The sequence below is a fragment of the Nicotiana attenuata genome, unplaced genomic scaffold (assembly GCF_001879085.1).
Source record: "Nicotiana attenuata strain UT unplaced genomic scaffold, NIATTr2, whole genome shotgun sequence".
NCBI lineage: Eukaryota > Viridiplantae > Streptophyta > Magnoliopsida > Solanales > Solanaceae > Nicotiana > Nicotiana attenuata.
The window spans coordinates 169,233-192,676 of NW_017672333.1; the positions used below are offsets into that span (position 1 = coordinate 169,233).

General features: G+C 38.6%; 2 protein-coding genes across 4 annotated transcripts; one reads left to right on the top strand and one right to left on the bottom strand.

Moving 5' to 3' along the window:
- Nucleotides 1-234: 234 nt before the first annotated feature.
- LOC109212792 (seed biotin-containing protein SBP65-like) lies at nt 235-3,076 on the bottom strand. 3 transcript variants are annotated; one of them, XM_019376470.1, is made up of 3 exons: nt 2,430-3,076; nt 938-1,932; nt 235-826 (listed from the first exon to the last, which is right to left on the bottom strand). In XM_019376470.1, the coding sequence occupies exons 1-3, from the start codon at nt 2,938-2,940 to the stop codon at nt 584-586; spliced, it is 1,749 nt and encodes a 582-aa protein (XP_019232015.1). In that variant the 5' UTR covers nt 2,941-3,076; the 3' UTR covers nt 235-583. The 3 variants fall into 3 exon arrangements, with proteins under 3 accessions (XP_019232015.1, XP_019232016.1, XP_019232017.1); XM_019376471.1 differs by having other exon boundaries at nt 620-826; nt 927-1,932; XM_019376472.1 differs by having other exon boundaries at nt 816-857.
- Nucleotides 3,077-8,235: 5,159 nt separating this feature from the next.
- On the top strand, nt 8,236-8,778 carry LOC109212790 (uncharacterized mitochondrial protein AtMg00810-like; the record flags this gene model as incomplete). Its single annotated transcript, XM_019376468.1, has 2 exons — nt 8,236-8,393; nt 8,484-8,778. Coding segments are annotated over exons 1-2 (453 nt in total), but the record flags the coding sequence as incomplete, so codon positions are not given.
- Between the last annotated feature and the right edge of the window lie 14,666 nt (nt 8,779-23,444).

Sequence of the window (23,444 nt, forward strand, 5' to 3'; positions counted from 1 at the left end):
ACAAGTTGACATCGAGTATTGTGTGTCCTTATTGCCTTTTATGTAATGTTTGGTTGAAAGACGTTGGAGTAAACATTGTCTGCTCCTTCACATCTATGGTTGGTTAACCTTTGGCTACACTTTTAATATCAGCCCTGCGGATTTGTAATTTGCACGTATATGTGAATCTTTCATCCATTGATCAAATTATAAAGCTGAAACCTAAAGGAAAGCACAGGAATAACTGGCTGTGTGTCACACCAAATAAAGTTCTATCATATTATTATCGACAAAAACATACACTACCATTTACGCTAAAATCTAACATCCAGCAAACCACCCCTTCAACTATATGTGAATCTTTCATCCATTGATCAAATTATAAAGCTGAAACCTAAAGGAAAGCACAGGAATAACTGGCTGTGTGTCGCACCAAATAAAGTTCTATCATATTATTATCGACAAAAACATACACTACCATTTACGCTAAAATCTAACATCCAGCAAACCACCCCTTCAACATATAACTAAAACGAACTTCAAAATGTACGTAGAGCTAAATGCAAACCAAGTGAAATCCTCATAATGTCCATCTCAAGCAGTTTTATTGTGATGGACTTTTTTCAGTTCCCACTGATTCCTCCCCCCTGGTATGGCCAGCAACAAGATCAGTAGTTGTTTTCCCAATCTCAACTATAGTTTCGCCAATGGCTTGCAATACCACTGCTGCTCCCTCCTCCAACTGCTTGCCTTTCTCTCCTCCTCCTCCTGATTCTTCTTCAATGGACTCTTTAACTTTCTCCATTGGTTTGACTCCGCTTTCTTTTTCTTCCACCTTTGTTTCTTCCTGTAAAATATGTCAGGATTCATATATGGCACTACAAAAATCATTAGCAAAATGAATCATTAACTCGACACCACCTACTGTTTTAAGGACAACCAATTACCGTTTGTTTACCTTGGTGTCGTGTGATCTCTTAGCTTCTGATTCTCTCTCTGCTTCCGCCTTTTTCCTAGCTGCATACTCTGCTGCACTTTCCTCAGCTGAAACTACATAATCTTTTGCTGCAACCAACTTATCCTCCGCATATCCAACTGTTTTCTTCCCAACATCAGCAACCACATCCTTCGCCGCCACCGCTTTATCTCCCGCATACCCAGCAACTGAAGAAGCAACACCAGCAACAGCTTTAGTAGCATCTGCAGCTTTCTCTGCAGTAAAATGTGCAGCTCCCCAGCCAGCCACTACTGCTTTTTCCTTCACTGTTTCAGCTACTTTCCCTGCATATCCTACTGCACCTTTCCCCGTTTCCACTGTTATATCTTTAACTTTAGCTGCTTTTTCTCCTACATAGCTTGTTGCGCTCTTGCTCTTTTCTTGAACACACTCTTTTGCTACTGAAGCTATCTCCCCAGGGGAAAGAGTTTCTACTTCACCAGCAGTACTTATCTTTTCCTCGGTTTTTGGGACAACATATTCTTTAGTCTCCCCTGCTTTTTGGGCAACATAATCTTTAGCTTGTTGTGCTGATTGTACTGCAGTTTGTCCAGCACTTGAAAGGGTATCTTTAGTTGCAGCATAAGCTTGTTGGCCTTTCTCAAGGGCAGTTTCTTTAGCAGCTCCAGCTTTTTCAGCTACATATTGAGTTCCCTTTTGAACACCTTGAGTAACAGTGTCTTTAGCTTCTGTTGCATATGTACCTGCAGCTCCAAGTCCATGAGTTGCTGATTCTTTAACATTCTGCAATGTTGAGCCACCCTTTTCCTTGGCCTTTTCGTACCGCTCTTCAGCTGCTCTAATTGCTTCCATGGAATTCTGCTGCGCTGTGCCCCTGTATTGAGATATTTCTTCCAAGGATGGACCTTTTGTTTCTTCACTAGTACCATGACTTACTTCCCCTGCTCTGCTTTCACCTTCGCCCCTTGCTTGTGTTTCTGTCTCTTGTTGCCCACCTGCACAAAATTTTAATTTTTTTAAATTAAAAAAAAAAAAAGACCTACTATTTTAAATATATCGTAACTACTTTTGAAACATGTAATATTAAACAAGTCATTGTGGCTATAAAAGCTTCAAGGAAATATAATGACCGCAAAAGCTATCTGTTAAGGAAATATAAAATTGTGCAATATTTTGTGCCAATCTTTTTGAAACTGACTAATAAATAAATAATATATGCCAATTTTTTTAAAACCGATGGAGTAGTAACTGACCTCCATATATTCTTCAAGGAAGAGTGTTCTAACTTCAAAGTGATCACCCTTTATTTGACTTATATACTGTGTTACTCATATACAAACAGTATAGGCATTTTATTTGAATTACATAGACACAATACAAGTAATTTTATTTGACTTATTTAAACACATATAAGTAGAACTTTTTTAAGAGTATCGGACTGATCACCCTATAATTATTTGGCTAAGAGTATTCAACTAATCAGGCCTCTAACCTGTAGCAACTCCTCTGCTTTGTTGCATGGAACTAATGTCACGGCCACGAGATTCACCTTCCTGCTTTTGCATTTCGGTTTCTCTGCCTGTGTCTGAACCCTTATGTTCTTGGCCTTGAACTTCAAATTTGACGCCACCTGGTCTCTCTTCAAATTCCTGTTGCTTTCTCCCCTGATTAAGAATCTCGGAACTCTTAGCTTGAAGAGTAGACGACAGTTTCTTCCTTTGTATATCACCCTCTTTTTCCCTCCGAGCTTGCTGCATTTGTTGAGACTCTTGCTCATGACTTTGAGATTTCTTTTCATGTGCGCCTTGGTCCCCCTGACCTGTAACAGTAACAGTACTCTTGACATGAACAGCACCTGGACCTGCAGGATGGACATCGGCTGCAGCTTGAACTTTCTCAGCTAGTGACTCAAAATGGCTTGCTATTTGGGGAACTTTATTTTTCTCAAGGTTGATTTCACGTTCATCAGTAACGTTCTCTCTTCTCTCTTGCTGTGAAGCCATTGTGTTAACAGAACTAGCTAGCTCGTACTTTAGTTGGTTTCTATTTGGTTCTGGTTTGCAAAGAGTTTGAAGTATATATGAATGAGACGTGTCTTCAGAAACGATGCCTTTATAAGAAAGATCATGGTCAGAGAAGTTCAAAGACTTCACCGTATAGAGGAACATGGTCAGGATTGGGATAAGTATTTCATGAGAATTGACAGGTGGTTTGATGTTGGCTATAGGTGAGCAATTTCTCATGCAACGTGGTGAGAATGTAGAACTGCATGACTCAGCAGCTGGACGCTAACGTGTCGTTATGTCGTAGTGTATGACTGTTTGTCCTGCAATAGCTTATTCCAAAGCTTATCTTAATTAGCTGGATAAGAAAAAGGGTTATCTTAGGTGGATTTAATTTGAGTAGGGAATTCCTACACCAAATTATTATCACCAAGAAAAGAAAACAGTTAGATCGGCAACAATCGTATAATGCATCAATTGCAAAACTTCACAGTTTGCCCTCTTTTTGAGGAAAAAGGTTCTGTTTAACAATAAGTACATTTTTCATCGACAAGAATTCAGGTGATATATTTTAGACTCTTGGTAGACCTTATACGATAAAGATTGGATCAACGGGCTGTGGTAGAGAGGTAAGTATTCATTTATTTTTAATTGAAGGTCTCGGATTTAAGCGTTGGGTGTAATGCTTTTGTTTGGGAGCACTTTATCCTAATCGTTTTGTAAGATTTTCGATGGGAACTCGAATTTAATCGGACCCCAATATAAATACTGAACATCATATGGAAAAAAAAAAAGAAGAGATGATTGGTGTTCGACGGCTGAGCAGAAATGCAGAGGCAAAAAAGCAGAAGAAGGCCAAACGCTGTAAATTTGTTGATACAAATTAGAGCTGTTATTGAGCAATGTATTAAGAAATGTACATACACATACACACGCTGCAGCACACTGTATTTTTAATTATTTCATGAGGTAGTTAAAGTTTTAATGGTGGTTATGAGTAGTTAGTGGTTAGTGGGCCAGCTCATTGCCAGCTGGATTTTTCTCTTCTTCTCTTCTTTCATTTGCTTATAAATAGGCATTGTATAGATACACAAAGTGAGTGAATCATTTGTAGAAATAAACCAATTCACGATTGTTTCCAGAATATTCTCTCTTAGCTCCATATCTCTCGCATGAGCAGGAGCTGATTTCAATTCTTCCTTCCAACTTTGATATGATATCAGAGCCTAGGCTCAAGCTCTCGATTCAATTCGTCATCAAGCTAGACTCTTCTCCGATCTGTTTCTCTTCAATTTTGTCTCCTCTTTGTTCGATTTAGGGTTCTTCAACTCGCATTTTGTTTTTTTTGACAATTTCTCTGAAATTGAGCTCTCTAACAGCTGGATTCTCAATTGGAATCTACATTTTGTATCATCTACTGCCTGAATCATGGCCGGAGAAGAAGAAGTGGCGGATTCAATTAATACTCCATTGAGCTAGACCAGTCCACTCTACATGCATCCATCGGAGAGTGCAGGAACTACTCTAGTGCCGGTTCCTTTTGATGGTTCTGGGTACAGATCGTGGAGAAGAGGTATGTTAAGAGCTTTGTCTGTGAAGAATAAGGTAGGATTCATTAACGGAAAATGAAAAAGCCAGATGAAAGTGATGCACTCTTCGATTGGTGGCAACAGTGCGATGACATGGTGACCTCGTGGATACTGGACTCACTCTCTAAGGATTTAGCGAACAGCCTACAATATGTCAACGATGCAAAGGAACTCTGGAAAGAGCTAGAAGACAGGTACGATCAAACAAATGGAGCAAAGCTATATCAATTACAAATGGAGATTAGTTGTCTAAGCCAAGGGACATTCGATATCACTGGATATTACACAAAAATGAAAAAGCTGTGGGAAGAGCTAAACATGCCGAACATTCATGCTCAGTGTAGCTGTCAGTGTGTATGTGGAGCTAAGGCTAATATGCAAAATGCTGAACACAGGAGGCTGATTCAATTCCTCATGGGGCTAAATGAAGTATATATAGTAGTGAGGGGAAGTATACTGATGATGAACCCTCTACCTAGCATAGCACAAGCCTTCTCTATTCTTATTTAGGAGGAAAAGCAGATAGAAGTCAAGTCCCAGAATCAAGTCATGATCGACTCTACTGCTCTTAATGCAAACACCACAGGTCTGAACACTTTTAGGACAAATTATAGTCACAACTCTGCTGGAACTGGTGACTTCAGAGGAAACTATAATCCTAAAGACCTAGGCCCTTTTGTGAGTATTGCAAGAGACAGGGACACATCAAAGACAAATGTTACAAACTTCATGGGTATCTACAAGGCATGAATAGGCTCAATAACAATTCACACACTATCAACAAGTTCATTAAAGGAAAAGAAAATGCTGCAGATGCATTTGGAGGACCAGGTGATAGAGTGAATGCTGAAGAAAGAGAAGAAGGAATGCTACAGGAGCGAGGACGGAATTTGCACAATTTTAACCAAGGAGCAATATGGACAATTGCTGAGTCTACTGGAGAACTTCCAACCAGGAAATGCAGGGTGAAATTAGTTGGTGGTGCTGTTAATTTTGCAGGTACTGTGACTTGTTGCAATTCTGTTGAACATAGTGATCACTTATATGATTGTTTCGAACCAAATACTGACTCATGGATCCTAGACTCCGGTGCCACAAACCACATGACCTTCAAAAGGTCTTTATTAACCAACACCAAAACCTTAGTTTATCCCTTCCTAGTGACTTTGTTAAATGGATATAAGGTGAATGTGACACTCATTGGGGATGTAGTTCTTAGTCCCAAATCCACTCTAAGAAAAGTCCTTTTTGAGTCAAGTTTCAAATATAGCCTAATCTCTGTCCATTCTTTGACAATTCAGCTTGACTGTATAGTTGCATTTACCAAGCTTGCTTGCTTCATTCTGCAGGCCCCTTCAGTGAAGAGGCCTCTGGAGATTGGTAAAGTAATCGATGGTTTGTATTTTCAGTTCTTAAAGTCTATGTCCAGTACTACTTGTGATTTTGTGTCTTGCCCTTCCACTTCACATCACACACATGTAAATAGAGCGCCTTCTCATTCCCAAACTGTTGTACATAGTTTAGAATTGAATAAAGGAAGTGGCTATTATGTACTAAATGTGTTTATTAATGATGTTGATTCCTTGTGGCACAATCGATTTGGACGTGTACCTTTTTTTAAAGATGAGAGGTATCTCAACCATACCAGTTAAATTTGCTCCAAAACAACCCTTCATATGTCTCATATGCCCCATGGCTAGACAAACAAGATTGCCCTTTCTACTGAGAAGCTCAACCTCAACCAAAGTCTTTGAGTTGTTACACATTGATTTGTGGGGCCCTTATCATGTAACTACTCATGGTGGTCACAGATACTTCATAACTCTTGTAGATGACTATAGCAGATCTACCTAGACACATCTTCTGGGCAGCAAGAGTAATGCTCTATATGTGATCAAGGCCTTTTTCACCGTGGTTGAAAACCAGTTTGGAACCTCAATCAAGTCCATAAGGACTGATAATGGAAGGAATTCACCGGTTCGAGGCTTCTTTATTTTTCCAGTCAAAAGAAATTATCCACCAAAAGACCTGCCCCTACACACCCCAACAAAATGGGGTGGTAGAAAGAAAACATAAATACCTACTTGAAACAGCTAAGACATTGCTTTTCCAGTCCAAATTTCTCCTGAAATATTGGGGAGAGTGTATGCTCACCTCCACATACTTAATAAATGGATTGCCCTCATCCTCCATAAACAACAAATGCCCCTATGAACTGCTATACAAGAAGAAGCCTAACTATTCTCATCTCAAAAGTTTTGGTTGCTTGTGTTTCACCACTACACTTAAAAATCACAAAGACAAATTTGAACCAAGAGCCACTCCTCATGTTTTTGTGGGGTATCCATTTGGTTCAAAAGGTTACAAAGTCTTAAGCTTGGTCACAAGGAAGATACATGTGTCAAGAGATGTAGTCTTTCATGAGAATGTGTTCCCTTTCCACCTGTCTTTCAATTTCAATAATATATCCTTTCCTGGGAAGTTTCCCTCTACACAAGAGGGACTTCGTGATACTTCAGCTTTTCCTTCTGAGTCTAATGTTCCTCATGAGTCACCACACCATTCCATTGCAGTGTCACCTGAATCTCACCATGATGCAATATCACCTGGACATTCACATAACCATGACCAATCATCACCCATATCCATGGACCAAAGTGACAACCTAGCAACTGAATCAGCTCCACACAGTCAGTACCAACTCTATATTCCTAATCTCACTAATTCTTTTGAGGACCAGAGTCATAACCACTGTAGACCTGCTAGACCACACAAAACACATGCCTATCTAAATGATAATGTATATTCAATCCCAAATCTCCAACCATGTCCATCTATCCAAAGTCAAGAAACACAATCTACATCTTTCACTGCCCTTTTGCCTAACAAACAATATTTTTCTTTTCATGCATTGATTCCTGAAAGTTAGCAGATGGTAAGAAGCATTTTACATGAGTGTGAGCCTTGTTCATATGAAAAAGCAGTCATCAATCCTACCTGGAAAGAAGCAATGACTCAAGAATTCCATGCACTGTACACAAATCATACATGGGACTTGGTACCTCTTCCATATGGAAAGAAGGCTATAGGATGCAAGGGGGTGTATAAAATCAAGCACAAGGCAGATGGAAGCATTGAGAGATTCAAAGCCAGGCTGGTTGTCAAAGGGTACACTAAGCAAGCTGGAATAGACTATACAGAGACCTTCTCACCAGTGGTAAAGATGAACACTGTAAGGGCTCTAGGAGGGACAACAGTCAAGAAGGGTTGGAAAATTTTCCAACTAGATGTGATAATATTTTTCTTCGTGGAGACTTACATGAAGAAGTCTATATGGAAGTGACACCTGGTTTAGTTATAGAGAGGCCAGGCTTAGTGTGCAAACTGAACAAATCTTTATATGGCTTGAAGCAGGCAAGCAGATAATGGTATGAAAAACTCGCAGAAGCACTATGTTCTAAGGGATATACTCGCTCATTGCTAGACTATTCCTTATTTCATAAGAAAAAGGACAACACAATAGTGTTTGTGGCAGTATATGTAGATGATGTTATACTCACAGGAAATGACCTTGATGAGATCAACTCTCTGAAGGTTCTTGGACCAGACCTTCAAGATCAAAGACTAGGGGATTTTGCACTACTTCTTGGGGCTGGAAGTGTTGTATAAAGAGAATGGGGTGCTGATTTCTTAGAGAAAGTTCACTATGGATTTACTAAGGGAGTATGACTGCTTGCAACAACCTCCATTATCTTCTCCTCTTGATCATTCACTCAAGTTGAAAGCTGATCATGGTGTTCCATTGAAGGATCCCACTCAATACGGAAAACTAGTTGGGAAGCTGAACTTTCTTACCAACACCAGGCTTGATATAGCCTTCAGTGTACAACATCTTAGCTAATACATGTAGAATCCTAGGGATACTCACTTAAAAGCTGCATATCATGTGTTAAGGTGCTTAAAAGGTGATCCAAACCTGGAGATGTTCCTCTCTGACAACACAGATTACAAGATCTATGCCTTTTGTGATTTAGACTTGGTTGCTTGCTCAGAATCCAGGAAATCTGTTAGTGGATACTTAATACTACTTGGTGGATGCCCAGTTAGCTGGAAGTCAGAGAAACAATCCACCATAGCTTTGTCCTCAGCTGAAGCAGAGTACATGTCAACTAGAGTAGTGGTTGGTGAACTTGTGTGGTTAGTCAAGCTGTTTGAAGAATTAGCAGTTCCATTATCTTTTCCGATTCCGGTCTTTTGTGATAGTCAGGCAGCCCTGCACATAGCCAAGAATCCAGTTTTCCACGAACGTACCAAGCATATAGAAGTTGACTATCATTTGTGCGAGACAAGCTTCAGGAAGGACTTGTCACGCCCCGAACCTGGGCCTGGACGTAACACGACACCCGGTGCCTGACTACATGCAACCGAGCGAACCAATTGGCTGGTTGAATCAACATGTGATATCATAACATACTGAATGCAGAAGATAAACTAACACATGTTGATATACTGAAAGTCTGGATGATATAAATCAAAGTGCGAAATACTAATACAATTCTGAATATATATTTGTAGCCAACATAGCTTAATATGAAAAGCCAGTGACTCTATCTAGCTGTTACTCTAGTCTATGAAGCCTCTAATGAATCACTGAAGACACTGACTATCTGAAAATACTAAAGACTATAAGGTAATGATAATGCCTCGAGAGAATTGTGGATCACCAAATAGCTGGTACGAGAATCCTAGTGCTCTGAATCGTCAACCTGTAAATCATTACCTGTATCGTGAGATGCAGGCCTCGGGCAAAAAGGACGTCAGTACATTTGAATTGCACTGATATGTAAAGCAACTGAAAGAAAGAATTATAAATGCTGAAACTGAAACTAAGCTGATAACTGAGAATTGATAATTGATAATTGATAATTGATAACTGAAATGATAACTATTGAAACTGAAGCTGAAATGATAAATGATAACTGATAACTCATCTGATAACTGGTAACTGAAATGATAACTAATAATTGAACTGAACAAAGGAAGTAAGGATATGAATACTCCCTCTTCTGAATGATGAACAACTTGTTTATCTGAATAAGCTACAACCTCGGGCCCAATATATATGTGCACAAGCTACGGCCTCAGGCCCAAGTATAAGTATACATAACTACGGCCTCAGGCCAAAAAATGCATAAAGCATAAACTACGGCCTCAGGCCCAAATATGCCTAAAGCATAAACTACGGCCTCAGGCCAAGTATGCATAAAGCATATAAACTGCGACCTCAAGCCCAAATACAGGTGTTCAACATTCAGGAATTTAAAATCAAGAACTAACAATCATACTGCAATACATGATACTGAAATGCTGAATCACACTGAGTTACATAATACTGGAATACCGAATAGGACTAGACTGAGACATGTATTCTTGAACTGATTATGAACACTGAAACTTCAACTGTTTATGACATGCTGAGTAAGCTATACTGAGACTCAGGGACATCAAACCTAAGTCTATATTGAATACGAACTTAGCTCACAACGTTCAGAATAAAAGTCATAAACGAGTTATGAAGCTAGAGAATAGAAGTTCTGCAACTATTCAAAGAACTAGGCTTAACTATATTTCTTAGGCAATTAGTAACGTTGTAAAAGAAACGTAGTGTAGGGTAGGGGTGGACATTCGGTATTTCGGTTCGGTATTTAAGAATTTCAGTTCAGTATTTCGATATTCGGTTTATCAATTGTGTATACCAAATACCGTACCAAAATATTTCGGTACGGTTCGGTATTTCTTATTTTGGTTTGGTACGGTTTCGGTATGGTTTCAGTTTAAACCAAATCTTCACCATCTCCACCCCCACTTCATTAACTAATGTAATCCATGTTGATCATTGTGCTAACACATGACTATGTTCTTTTTAACGCAGGATTACTATGTTCAGTGGTAGCATAATACGGTTAAGCCTCTCACTTCATTGTTGCAAGGATGGTAGTAAAATCATCTAGGATTTTACAAAGCCAAATAAAATTGAATATTAGCAATATCATCTTGATTTCTTAGGAATGAGTATACTGTATAGTATGTACCTTTTTTTGAAGTTCAGTAAGTTAATCAAGCATGTGTTGTGTCTGAAAGCAACTTAAAATGAGTCGATTTAGACCTTATTAGATAATTACACAAGTTTTCTTTAATTTCGATTAGAGTAATAAGATGTTGCTTTTTTATCTTGAATTAGTATTTAGGAAGAAGTTATCTATGTTGGAAACAAATATTTTGCAGAATACGAGAACAGAATACATTGGATTTTAATAATGTAATCAATAAGACAAGCAACTATTTGGCTAAAAAATAAAAATAAAGTTGGGCTTGGACTAAATTTTTTCGGTATTTCGGTATACCGAAATACCGAAATTTCAAAAACCCAATACCGTATACCGTACCGAATTACCGAAATACCAAACTTTCTATACCGAAATACCGAAAAAACCGAAACCGAAATACCAAATTAATTCGGTTCGGTTCGGAATTCGATTTTTCGGATTTTAGGCCCACCCCTAGTGTAGGGAGAATCATTAACATTCCCAAATATAGAGAGTTAGCCTCAGATACCTTAACTTCCTGCTCTTGAGCGTAATACAACATTCGCCAACCCTTTCAACTTTAATCTATATCAATACAAGTCAAAGGGATTCCATATTAGCAATAATTCTCATGTTTTGGTTACTTAGGCATTTTCTCAAATACTTGGTGGCATAAAGCTTCATAGTCCTTGTTAATGGTGTCTCTACACCCAATAACCCATTCTCTTGCTCCTAGATAAATTCTAAAGTCTCAAGTGGTTATAATCAACATCGTTCGTTATCACCCATAAGGTAAACAACACCCTTAACCAATAATCAACGATCAACACCCCAAACCTATAATCGTTCATGCTTTTCTATCAAACCCATCAACTCATATCTCATGAACTAGAGTCCATAATCATTAATCCAATGCTAGAATCAATTAGAGGGTGAAGACATTACCTTTTTGAAGTTCAATCCCCTTGAATTCGAGTTCTAGGGTTCCTTCTCTCAACAATGATGTCCCGATCGAATATCTAATGATATGGAGGGTTTACCCATGTTAATAAGATGTTGGGAAATTGAAATTAACTTCGAATCACCATTAGAACTTACCTTGGATGGTAGAGGGACCTTTAAGGAGTTAGGTTTTTGAGAGCTCCCCTTCCTAGAGCAAGTTTTTGTGTTTTGGGGATGTGGGGGACGAAGAAGGGCTTTAATGACCTCCCAAGTGCGTCCCCGCGCACCTGAAGGCCTGACCGTGCACCTGACCATGCAAAATGGCAATAACACTGCCACAGGTGCGCGGCCGCTCGGGGCGCGCACTGGGCGCGCATAACTTTTTCCACAGAGATCCGTTCGGGCTCCATAATATATTGTTGGAAAGCTATTTCAAAGTCCTACAACTTTCATCTTTTGAGTTTTCCATATTCTTTACACATTTGCACTAACGGCTGCTGTAAGACGGACCTTTTGTAAACTCAGTCGATTTTGTCAAATCTTATGCACCTCACTCTCCATCTTGATTTGGAAACAACTATTTTCACCAATAATCATCCCTCTAGGACTTCATATGTCTAAAATATCAAATTAATACCCATTTAACATATCCACACTGTTGCGCCCCCTTTTTCCTCGCGGAGTCTGGGTTTCGACATTCTTGGGAACAACTCATTTTCCTTTTGGGAATTGGGTATGGATTTGAAGAGTCGCCACCTAACGGATTTAAGGTGCGTTAGGGAACCTAAAGCAAATAACTCATAAACCGGTTTGCATTACAGAGAATGGGTAAGGGCTCAGAATAACCTTGAGGGGAAGGTGTTAGGCACCCCTCAAGGTCCACAACGGTGGGTCCCGGCCAAACTCAAATTAGTTGAATTAGTCTTATAAGCAAACAAAGAAATTTAGACAAATAGATATTACGTTTAAAATAAAGAATAAAAGGGGTCCTTGGTTTTTTAGCCTATAGGATCACTTCTGTGCAATACTTGGTAATCGTCCCCAAGTTGGGATGCTACACATAACATTAGCGCACAGGTCATCATATCCTTTACTACCCAATTACCCTCCCCTTAGCGGTTATATAAGCGATTCTAATTAAACGTACTCTATGCGTGCATTACCCGTCCCTTACTTATGGTCCTGGAGGTGTTTAGGACTGCTAGTTAAGGTGGATCTAGACTCTCCATAGTGCTTAAAAGGAGAAAAATCTAAGCGACAAGCAAAACAAATAGGACTGTCAGATAAAGGAACAGCTAAAGGCTCACATTTACCTCTACAAATAAATAGGCAATTGCATGTCTCAAACAACAGTATTTCAGACACTTTAAAGGTCCTATAGCAGTATATCTAGGTGAGCACAAAGCAGAACATATGCAGTGTTTTTATTAAAGCGAGGCAGAAGGTACTTAATCAGTTTGCCTACTAATTTTAGGACTTGCTGAATCTGGGCATTTCATAAACAATCAAACAAAGCACGGTTTTATAATTTTAAGCGTTTAGTCACCCTACAGGCTTGCCTAGGTGGGGATCAGAGATGTCCTATGAACATGATATCTAATCGTTAGTCAGAACTGCAATAAATCAGTAAACGATTTTAAGCAAGCAATTTGGTTCATTAGGTCCTATAGGCATGCTGTCTAAGTGCTGAAAATAATCACAAATGTTGCAGAACTAATTTTTAATAAGTCTGATATCTAAGTGTTGGGATTGCTTTTATACTTATTTCCTATAGGCATGATTGCTACTTGAAGAAACTGATTTTTTATACGATTTGATTACAGGTATGATATCGAGGTGAGTGCAATAAAAATCCTAAAACATGGTTTCTAATGCACATAAGAGAATTCATGAACATGATATTTAAGGCTGAGTTAGCGACAACCTAGAGACAGGATTTCTAGCGCGGATGTGAACATGCATAAAAAATTTCAGAGCGAATAACATGATGAACCTATGAGCATGTCTTCTAATGCATACAATAACCTATAGGCATGGTTTCTAATGCAGGTAGATAATCACAACAGTCCTAAGAGCAGGATTTCTACCCGATTTCCCCGCAAAACATATATAAAACGTCCCTCCCATTTTTACTAACATCCCCAATATCTGTTTTACAAGAATTATTATTACAGACCAAAAATGAATGAGTTACAGAAATAATACTGCTATACTATAGGGAGTCTGGATAGGCCTAAAAGTAAACCAGGAAAAACCAGGCCTTCAACCAAGTACGAACATGCCGATATTCTCATAGTGCACCCAATGGTATCCTAATGTGTCAAAGTTCCCAAAGGCCTCAGGGACCCCGGGCAATGCTCACACCAGAAAACATTTAAAGAAACCTTTTGTGAGCGAGTTTCGGAGAGCCAGCCCCAGTGTGTCAAAGTTCAGAGGAGTCTCATGGACTCCTAGGCAGTGCTCACACTGGAGGGGCAGGACCCTAGGTGTTCTAAGAGTAGGAGTTGAAAACAGGAGATAGTTTTGAGAAAATAGTTTTTGGATTTTCAGGAGTTAAGGAGCAAACAGAGTTATTCAACACTTAGAAATTTCCAGCAATCCAACAGTAGACAGAAACAAGACCACTTCAAGAAAAGTTTCAACTTAGTTTACTGCTGTTACTAGGTGAGTACATGGATAGACACTAAACAAAGGCATGGCATGCTGGGATCAATCAGACAATCATATACAAAGGGGTAGCAAGTTGGGAGTAATGTTAGTCAGAAGTCTGTGAGAGGTGAACACTTATAACAGGATAGAAAGAACATGCTAGTGGAGAAGTAAACAGACATAGGTCTAATTTAGATATGAGCAAGCAGGCAGACATGCTGAAAGCAGAAGCACATAGGTCTAGTTAAAACAGAAGTAAACAGGCTGAAAGCAGGACACACATAGGTTTAATTAAACAGAACTAGACAGGCTGATTGCAGAGAAACACATAGGCTTGATTGAATAGCAGTAAACATGCTGATTAGGAACAATAAACATAAAGCACAGAGATCTAATGAGGTAAAGTAGACATGTTGATAACAGGGCACATAGTTTAATTGAATAGCAGTAAACATGCTGATTAGGGAAACACATAGGTTCAATAAAACAAAAGAAAAGACATGCTGATTATAAGGAAACACACAGGTTTAATTGAATAGCAGTAGTGGAGGCACACCAGATAAGAGATAGCAATAGAAGAGTGAAGCAAACAGGGTCCAAAGGTCTAGCCTTGGTTTCCAGCCGGCTAGACAGTGCAACGAAACAAAGAGTAGAAGATTGTGATAGAGGAAGAGAGCAAGAACTTTGTGTGCCTTTCTATGTCTGTGTGCGTGTAAGTGTGTAAGTGAGTTTTTTTGTAGATGTTTTTTCTTGTTCTTTCTAAAATCAGAATGGTGGAAGGTTTATATAGCATTTAGCAGAGTAACCAAATAAGGCAAGGACAATTAACGGCACATAAATAAAGTATGCAAATCAATTAACCAGTCAGTTATGGCTAAACCTAATAAATTTAATAAGACAGAATTCGGGAAATATCACTTAAATTAGGGAGAATCTCATATAAAATCAGTCAGCAGGCAGGATTGAAGTTAAATAAGGTAAGCAATAAGTCTAAAGACCATAGATTAGACTAATTAATCTAAATAAGGCAAGTAGTACCAATTAAAAGTCATAAATGAGGAAAATAGGTAAAATCATGGGGAAGAACTGATTTTAACAGGAAAAATATAATTCGAACCCTAAGTAAAATCAGTCAATCTATTTTGATTGACAATAACGGGAATAAAATTGAAGCAAACAAAGGACTAGAACATAGGCATGAAACGGTCAGTAAAAAAAAGATAGTCAAACACATAGGAACTTTAGAAAAGTTTTTGCAGAAACTAAACGAAGTGAAACCCTAGTTCTTAGAAAACATTAGGGTCGATTAATAATGAGAAAAACAGAAGATCTTTTAAGGAAAATACCATTGTAACTCGAAATCTTTTCTGATTCAAAGACATCTGAACAGCAAATAACAAGGAAGCAAAACCCTAATCCAGAGGGATACTAAAATCGATTAACAATGAAGAGAACAAGAGAATTTTTTAAAGAAAATTACTGGATAAATTCAAAATCACTCCAGATCTACAAAGATCTGAACAGATTCATGTTGGAAAGATGAGGTTTTTGAGAAAAAGGCGGGGTAAAGGAAAAATCTAACCACAACCACAAAACCAACGACACTCACAAACGGTGATGAACACAACGCGGTGTTCATAAGGAGACGAAAGCCAAGGTCGACTCTGAGTTGAACCTCTTTGAGGTTCCTTCAGAGAACAGCAAGATTCCAACGACCAATAGAGGTAAGAGGCCGGCAGGGGCCGGAAATCACAAGGGAACCCCATGGAAGGGGTAAGAATCGAAGGGGTTTGGGGAAATTTTGGGTGACGACGCTAGGGTTAGGGTTAGTTTCAGAGAGAACCGGAGAAGAAGAGGGATTCAAGGGCGGCTGTCTTTAGAGAATGGCCAGGGTTAGGGGGTTGTTTTGGTTAAAAAGGAAAGGGGATTGTGGACCGTTGATCTCAGAGATCAAAGGCCACGATTAGAAGGGGTTTGGGTCGGGTATGGGTCATTGGTTTTGGGTTGGGGTGATTTGGGCTTAGGTTAGTTTAAACTGGGCTGGGGGGTCCGATTTTGGATATAATTAAGGGGCTATTTGTTAAATACCTAATTTATTAATAAAATAAATTTAAAAATAGCTAATTAAATGATAAAAAATGATTTTTATGCATGAAGGTGATTTAAAATAATTACTTAATATTATAAAAATATAAAAAGTTATTTTCTGCATAGTTAATGTAATTATGCATATGGATGGGCTATTATTACAAAATGTGCAATTATAGTCTTAAAATGCAACTGTAATTGTAGAAAATGCGATTAAAAATATTTGAACACTTATACGAGTATAAATGATGAATTTAGATGACCGAATCATTATAAAGTACTATGAGGGATATTAATTGAATATTTATATAATTAAAAATGCAGAAAATAAATTGATTTAAGGCCTTTTTAAAAATTATAGAAAAATTGTAAAATACTTGTGCATGTACAATATTTTGAAAGTATTTATGCATATTTAAAAACATATGAGGGAAAAATTGGGTATCAACACACACTTAGTCCGAATGTACGGGGTGTTATATTATCTCCACCTTGGGATCATTCGTCCTCAAATGATTGTCCTGGCTGTAACTTTTGCTAACTCCAGACCTTAAACGGGTCTGGTGGAAACATGAACTTTCATTAACACTTGCATACTAAACTGAATGAATACATGACTACTGAACTGTTGAGATAGTGAACTGAATGACTACTGCATTGACTGAATATTGGTCTGCCATGGATACGTGAATACTGAACTAACATAGGTATATGAATATTGAGCTGGCACGAATTTTTGAGAATTGAACTAACATCAATATCAGAGTACTAAGCTGGCATGAATATCTAAGTATTGGACTGACATGAATAGTTGAGTATTGAACTGACATGAGTATCTGAGTATTGAACTGACATGAGTATCTGAGTACTAAACTGACATGAGTATCTGAGTACTGGAAACTTGAATGTTATAACATGACACGTGAAATACTGGCTGTACCACCACTAATTATGGTGGCAACTCCAACTCATAAGCTAATTGACCGATCCTTCACAAGATTCTATATGGCCCAAATATAGCAGGGACTATGCTTCCCCTTATTCCCAAATCTCATAACGCCTTTCATAAGCAAAACTTTCAGAAACACCCAATCATCAACTTGAAACTCTAGGTCTCTATGTCGCACGCTCGAGTAGGACTTTTGGCGGCTCTGAGTCGTCTTCAAACACTCTTGAATCAACTTAACTTTCTCTATAGTCTGATAGACCAAATTTGGTCCCAACAACTCCTCTTCACCAACTTTGAACCAACCAATTAGCGATCTACACCTTCGCCCATACAGAGTCTTGCACGTGCCATCTTGATACCAGAATGGTAAGTCATTATTAGCAAGGTCAATGAGAGGTATGTGATCATCCCAATTACTTTTAACATCAAGGACATATCCTCAACTATTTGAATAATGCGCTCTGCCTGTCCATCTTTCTGAGGATGGAAAACTTGTGCCTAATCATTTCTGAAAGAACTTCTAAAAGTTCATTTTAAACTGTGCACCACAGTCCCAAATGACAGACAACGGAGTCCCATGCAATCAGACGATTTTCTGAATGTACAACTTGGTATAATCTTCTACTGAATCTGTAGTTTTTACTGGCAAGAAGTTCGCTGACTTGGTAAGTCGACTTACAATCATCCAATCAAATCATGTTTTAAAATGAGCAAGATAATATTGTTATAAATTTCATATTTACCATCTCCACTAAAAGTATGTGTATTCTGTGATATAACACTAGGCTTTCTGCTGCTCGACTTTCACTTGCTGACAATTCGGACAATTGGCCACAAAGTCTGCGACGTTCTTTTTCATGTCATTCAACTAATAGATCTCCTTGGTCATGATGCATATTTGGGGAACCTAGATGGAAAGAATACCTAGAATTATGGGCTTCTAACATGATCTTCCCTCTTTAAGTCCATCTATGTCTGGAACACACAATCTGTCTTGGTACCTCAAAGTACCATCATCTCCTCCTTATTCAAAATCCATCACCTTATACTTGTGAATCTCCTCTTTCAACTGCAACACGTAGGGATCACCAAATTGTTTCTCCTTCTCTTCGGCTACTAAGGGGAACAAGTCCAGTTCTAGACAACAACTTCATCATCTTCGGAGTCCGAAGTCGAACTCCTACCTTGGCTAGTGAACTTATTTCACCAGAGTTCTCTTATCTACCTCAATCATGAGTTATACTTCCCACACTTTATCTTCTTAAGCACTTCCTGAAAACACTTATAGTATTGCGAACTAAGTCTTTGACATGTACTCTAAATTTTAGAGTCCCGTGCAATGACACTACCCTCATCACACATAAATAGGCATGATTTTATAGCTTTTATGTGATCACTTCGTCATCAATAACTAAGCTCGATAATCATTCTACTCACTTTGTGTTTCTTACATGCTAGACACAATCCCTGTGGTAATTATACAATTTTCCCTCATTATCGAACTGATTTTCTTTTTCATATCCCATGCTAACTATTCGAGTTTCAAATCTCCATCTGGACTTACTGATGGCTTTCACATCACCCCTTAGACCCAAGGTCTTATACTTGCAGATCCTTCCTTTTTTTTTGGGATCAAAATTACTTTCCTTATTTTCTGCAATTCTTTGCACTCTACGTCAATGACGACTCATCTTCCAACTTACTTTTGAGAAATCTTTCTTACTAGGAAAAACTAAATTATTCACTTAACGGAAAGCTAATGTATTCACAACTATCATACACAATCTTAATAATTTAACTCTGCTCACAATGTCAATCCTGGAGAAACCACATTACAATAATTCCTAAAGGCTATTCTTCTATAGTTTGTGCTCTCACTGCTAGCTGATTTTTTTTCCTACCGCCACGTTGTACTTCGGGTTTAACTTAAACTCTTTGGGTTCTAACACGCGTTCCACTCACTAGAGTTAACCTAGCTAAGTGAATCAAATTGTACCTCTACTAGCTCTGCTGAAAGTGCTAATTTACTGTATCAACTCAAAACTTACTTATTATTCTTTTACTAAACACCTGCTAGAATCACGTTTTCTTGTTCTACTTTGGATAACTAAAGTGAGGCATAAGGTTATTTCTAATTTCCCTCACCATCCGACCCTATTCTACGGTCGCATACTTACAGTTTTTATTTTTGGACCATGTACATGGATCACACTTAGAGAAAGTTCATTTGTCTTTAACAAAATTAGAACATCTAACCCACAACTTTCTATATAATACAAAATCATATCATACTATAAACATCCGCGGTAATCACTTAGTCACATAACCTAAGGGGGAACTGCCATATCTTTTATCTTGCATCAATAGCTGCTTCTTATAGTAACTTACTAACGTGGTACTTCTAGTTCTAATATGAATAAATCTAAACAACTTAAAATCATTCTCTGGAATTCAATATCGGTTGCTATATGTTCTCATTTTGTATATCATATCTTCTTAGTCATATGCATGAGTTGTATGAAATCACATCTTTGGTAATAACAATCGTTCCTGACTCCTAGGTATTTTGCCCTTACACTCTTTTCTATCCAAAACTATAGTGACCAATGTTAGGGTCTTACATCTGAACTATCATCATCCCACATGTGACTCCATTTCCAAGAATTAAAAGAAATTGTTCTCTGAGGTAAAACACATACGATCACCATACACAAACTTATCCTTCAGAGTATACCATCATCTGATAAATCACTTACTGCACCATCCGACGACTCTTGGGTCTTAATCTGGACCTAAAATATGTGAAGATTTCGCTATAACCACTGTTACTTACATTTTCTTTTAGCACCCATAGGAATCACCGTATACTCACCAGTCACCAGAATTTTGATACACCAAAAATTGGAGATCTAGTAACTGAATAACTAATAACTGGCATACTGAATAACCATAAACTTGCTAACTGAAAGATTGTATAACTGGTAACTGAGATAAACTGATAACCATAAGACATCATAACTGCTTTTGTACTTTCTGATAAGGTTATGCTCCAATCTGTACTACTATCCATTGCATCCCACTTTTAACATCCTCTCAAGTCTCATATTTACCAACCTGTACTCCATAATTATACCCCAATGGGCAACTATCCTCTCTAAGACCTTAGGTTTCTCCCGCGCGTCACTTGGGAATCCAATACGTTTGGAATTCGATAGGAAGAGAAGGTTTATTACTCTAAGCTTCATGGAACGATCTAGAGTACAAAGAAATGAGACAATCCTGGATGTCTTCGTAGTTAACGATTTATATGAGTGGCCGACACACACATATAAGGAAACTCTACTAGACACGGCTTCATAGACTCCCTAGGACTCTTGAACCTTGTGCTTTGATACCAAGCTTTGTCACGCCTCGAACTTGGGCCTGGACGTAACACGACACCTAGTGCCTGACTAAATGCGACCGAGCGAACCAACTGGCTGGCTGAATCAACATGTGGTATCATAACATACTGAATGCAGAAGGTAAACTAACACATGCTGATATACTGAAAGTCTGGATGATATAAATCAAAGTGCGGAAATACTAATACAATTCTGAAACATATTTGTAGCCAACATAGCTTAATATGAAAAGCATGTGACTCTGTCAAACTGTTACTCTAGTCTATGAAGCCTCTAATGAAATACTGAAAACATTGACTGTCTGAAAATACTGAAGACTGTAAGGTAATGATAATGCCCTGAAAGAATTGGGATCACCAAATAGCTGGTACGAGAATCCTAGCGCTCGGAATCCTCAACCTGTAAATCATTACCTGTATTGTGAGATGCAGGCCCCGGGCAAAAGGGACGTCAGTACATTTGAATTGCACTGGTATATAAAGCAACTGAAAGAAAGAATTATAAATGCTGAAACTGAAACTAAGCTGATAACTGAGAATTGATAATTGATAACTGAAATGATAACTATTGAAACTGAAACTGAAATGATACATGATAACTGATAACTCATTTGATAAATGGTAACTGAAATGACAACTAATAATTGAACTGAACAAATGAAGTAAGGATATGAATACTCCCTCTTTTAAATGATGAACAACCTGTTTATCTGAATAAGCTAAGGCCTCGGTCCCAATATATATGTGCACAAGCTACGGCCTCTGGCCCAAGTATACCTATGCATAACTACGGCCTCAGACCAAAAAATGCATAAATCATAAACTACGGCCTCAGGCCCAAACATGCATAAAACATAAACTACGGCCTTAGGCCCAAGTATGCATAAAGCATATAAACTGCGGCCTCAGGCCCAAATACAGGTGTTCAACATTCAGAAATTTAAAATCAGGAACTGAGAATCATACTGCAATACATGATACTGAAATGCTGAATCACACCGAGTTACATAATACTGGAATACTCAATAGGACTAGACTGAGACATATATTCTTGAACTAATTATGAACACTGAAACTTCAACTGTTTATGACATGCTTAGTAAGCTATACTGAGACTCAGGGACATCAAATCCAAGTCTATATTGAATACGAACTGACATCACAACGTTCAGAATAAAAGTCATGAACGAATTATGAAGCTAGAGAATAGAAGTTCTGCAACTATTCAAAGAACTAAGCTTAACTATATTTCTGAGGCAATTTGTAACGTTGTAAAAGAAACGTAGTGTAGGGAGAATCATTAACATTCCCAAACATAGAGAGTTAGCCTCACTGATAAGTTAGGATTTTAACATGACTATACCCCTACTTGCTATTGCTTTTGTAATGAATTGCCACAAAATAATCCCAAAATGCTTACAAGTTGCGCTTGATTGCAGGTTTGAGCGACAAGATGACAAATGTCAAAGATCGGCTAAAAACGGAGTGAAACTTGCCAAGTGTCAAAGACCAATTGAAGCGGGGACAAGAAGACCTAGCGCGGACCGTACTGTTTTGCCATGCGGCCGCGCTAGGAGATTCAGAGACTGGTTCATTCAAGGGCATCCTGCGCGGTCCGCGCTCCTTTTTACGCGGTCCGCGTGGATGAGATTCAGAGAGATGGTGTTTTTGCCAAAGTACTGCCACGCGGCCGCGCTCCATTTATACGCGGTCCGTTCCCATCCTCAAACGCGGCCGCGCTACATTTCTGCGCGGTCCGCGATCCCAACTTCAGAGAACAGAGTTCAAGAGTCCAAGGGCCAACGCGGTCGCACTCCCTTTTTACGCGGTCCGCGCCTACCCCGCAGGGGCATTTTTGTCCAGATTTTCTAGCTCGGTATAAATAGATCTTTTTAACATTTTTAGGTCATGTTTTAGCTGCTGAACAAGAGCTGCGCTCGTGAGAAGTATTTTGTAGCCTATTTTGGCATTTTTACTCTTGAAGATCATAGATTTTAAGTAGTAATCAATTATTATGTTCATTTCATCATCTATTTCTAATGTTTCTTCTTTAATTATGTCTAGCTAAACCCCTTAGCTAGGGTTGTGGCTCAACCCTAGTGTGGGTAGTTAATGGGTGTTGCATTCTAGGGTGAGATTGAAAGATTGGGCATTTGGTTTATTTGGGGTTGAGTTTTTGTGTTTCAATCTAGAATTTGTGGTTGCAAACATGAATTCAAGCTTAGTGGGTCTAACTTTTCTTGAGAGAGAGAGTCATATGACCCTAAAAGTTAACCCAACAAGGAATTGGGATGGACCCATGAGAATGGTAGTCCCAATTAATGGGTTAAACCTCGAAAGAGTAACTACCCTACTTGAGCCCTAGTTGCCCGGTCTAATTGGCCTACCTAATTGGTCTCGAGAGAGTCAATTGGGCAAAATCGTTCTCTCTACTGAGAGGTGTGAGAGTGAGTGCAATTGTGCAATGGCTATAGCACTAAACCCAGATTTGTCAATCTCCCATTAGTAGCTTCCACCCGTTAGCTAGCGACCTAGGTAGTGTCACAACCCTAGTGCCTTTTTTCTATATTAAGCACAACTTAGCAATATTTCCTCAGCATAGTTTAGCTTTAATTCTTAGATTACAATAGTAGTTTTAAACATAAAACCCCCCAAAAATGTTAGGAGTGCAATTAGAAGTACAAACGCAATTCTAAACTAAACAGGCAATACAACTCCATTCCAAGCTCCCTGCGGAAATTCGACCCCGATCCACTAATCGGGTATCAATTATTGCTACTTGTGAGCACGTGATTTTT

Bases quoted from the DNA above. Each gene is read 5' to 3' on its own strand.
- LOC109212792 (XM_019376470.1), bottom strand. From the start codon at position 2,940: ATGGCTTCACAGCAAGAGAGAAGAGAGAACGTTACTGATGAACGTGAA. The intron at 1,933-2,429 runs GTTAGAGGCCTG...AATTTTGTGCAG, and splicing joins AAGCAGAGGAGTTGCTACAG to GTGGGCAACAAGAGACAGAA. The intron at 827-937 runs GTAAACAAACGG...CATATTTTACAG, and splicing joins AGAGATCACACGACACCAAG to GAAGAAACAAAGGTGGAAGA.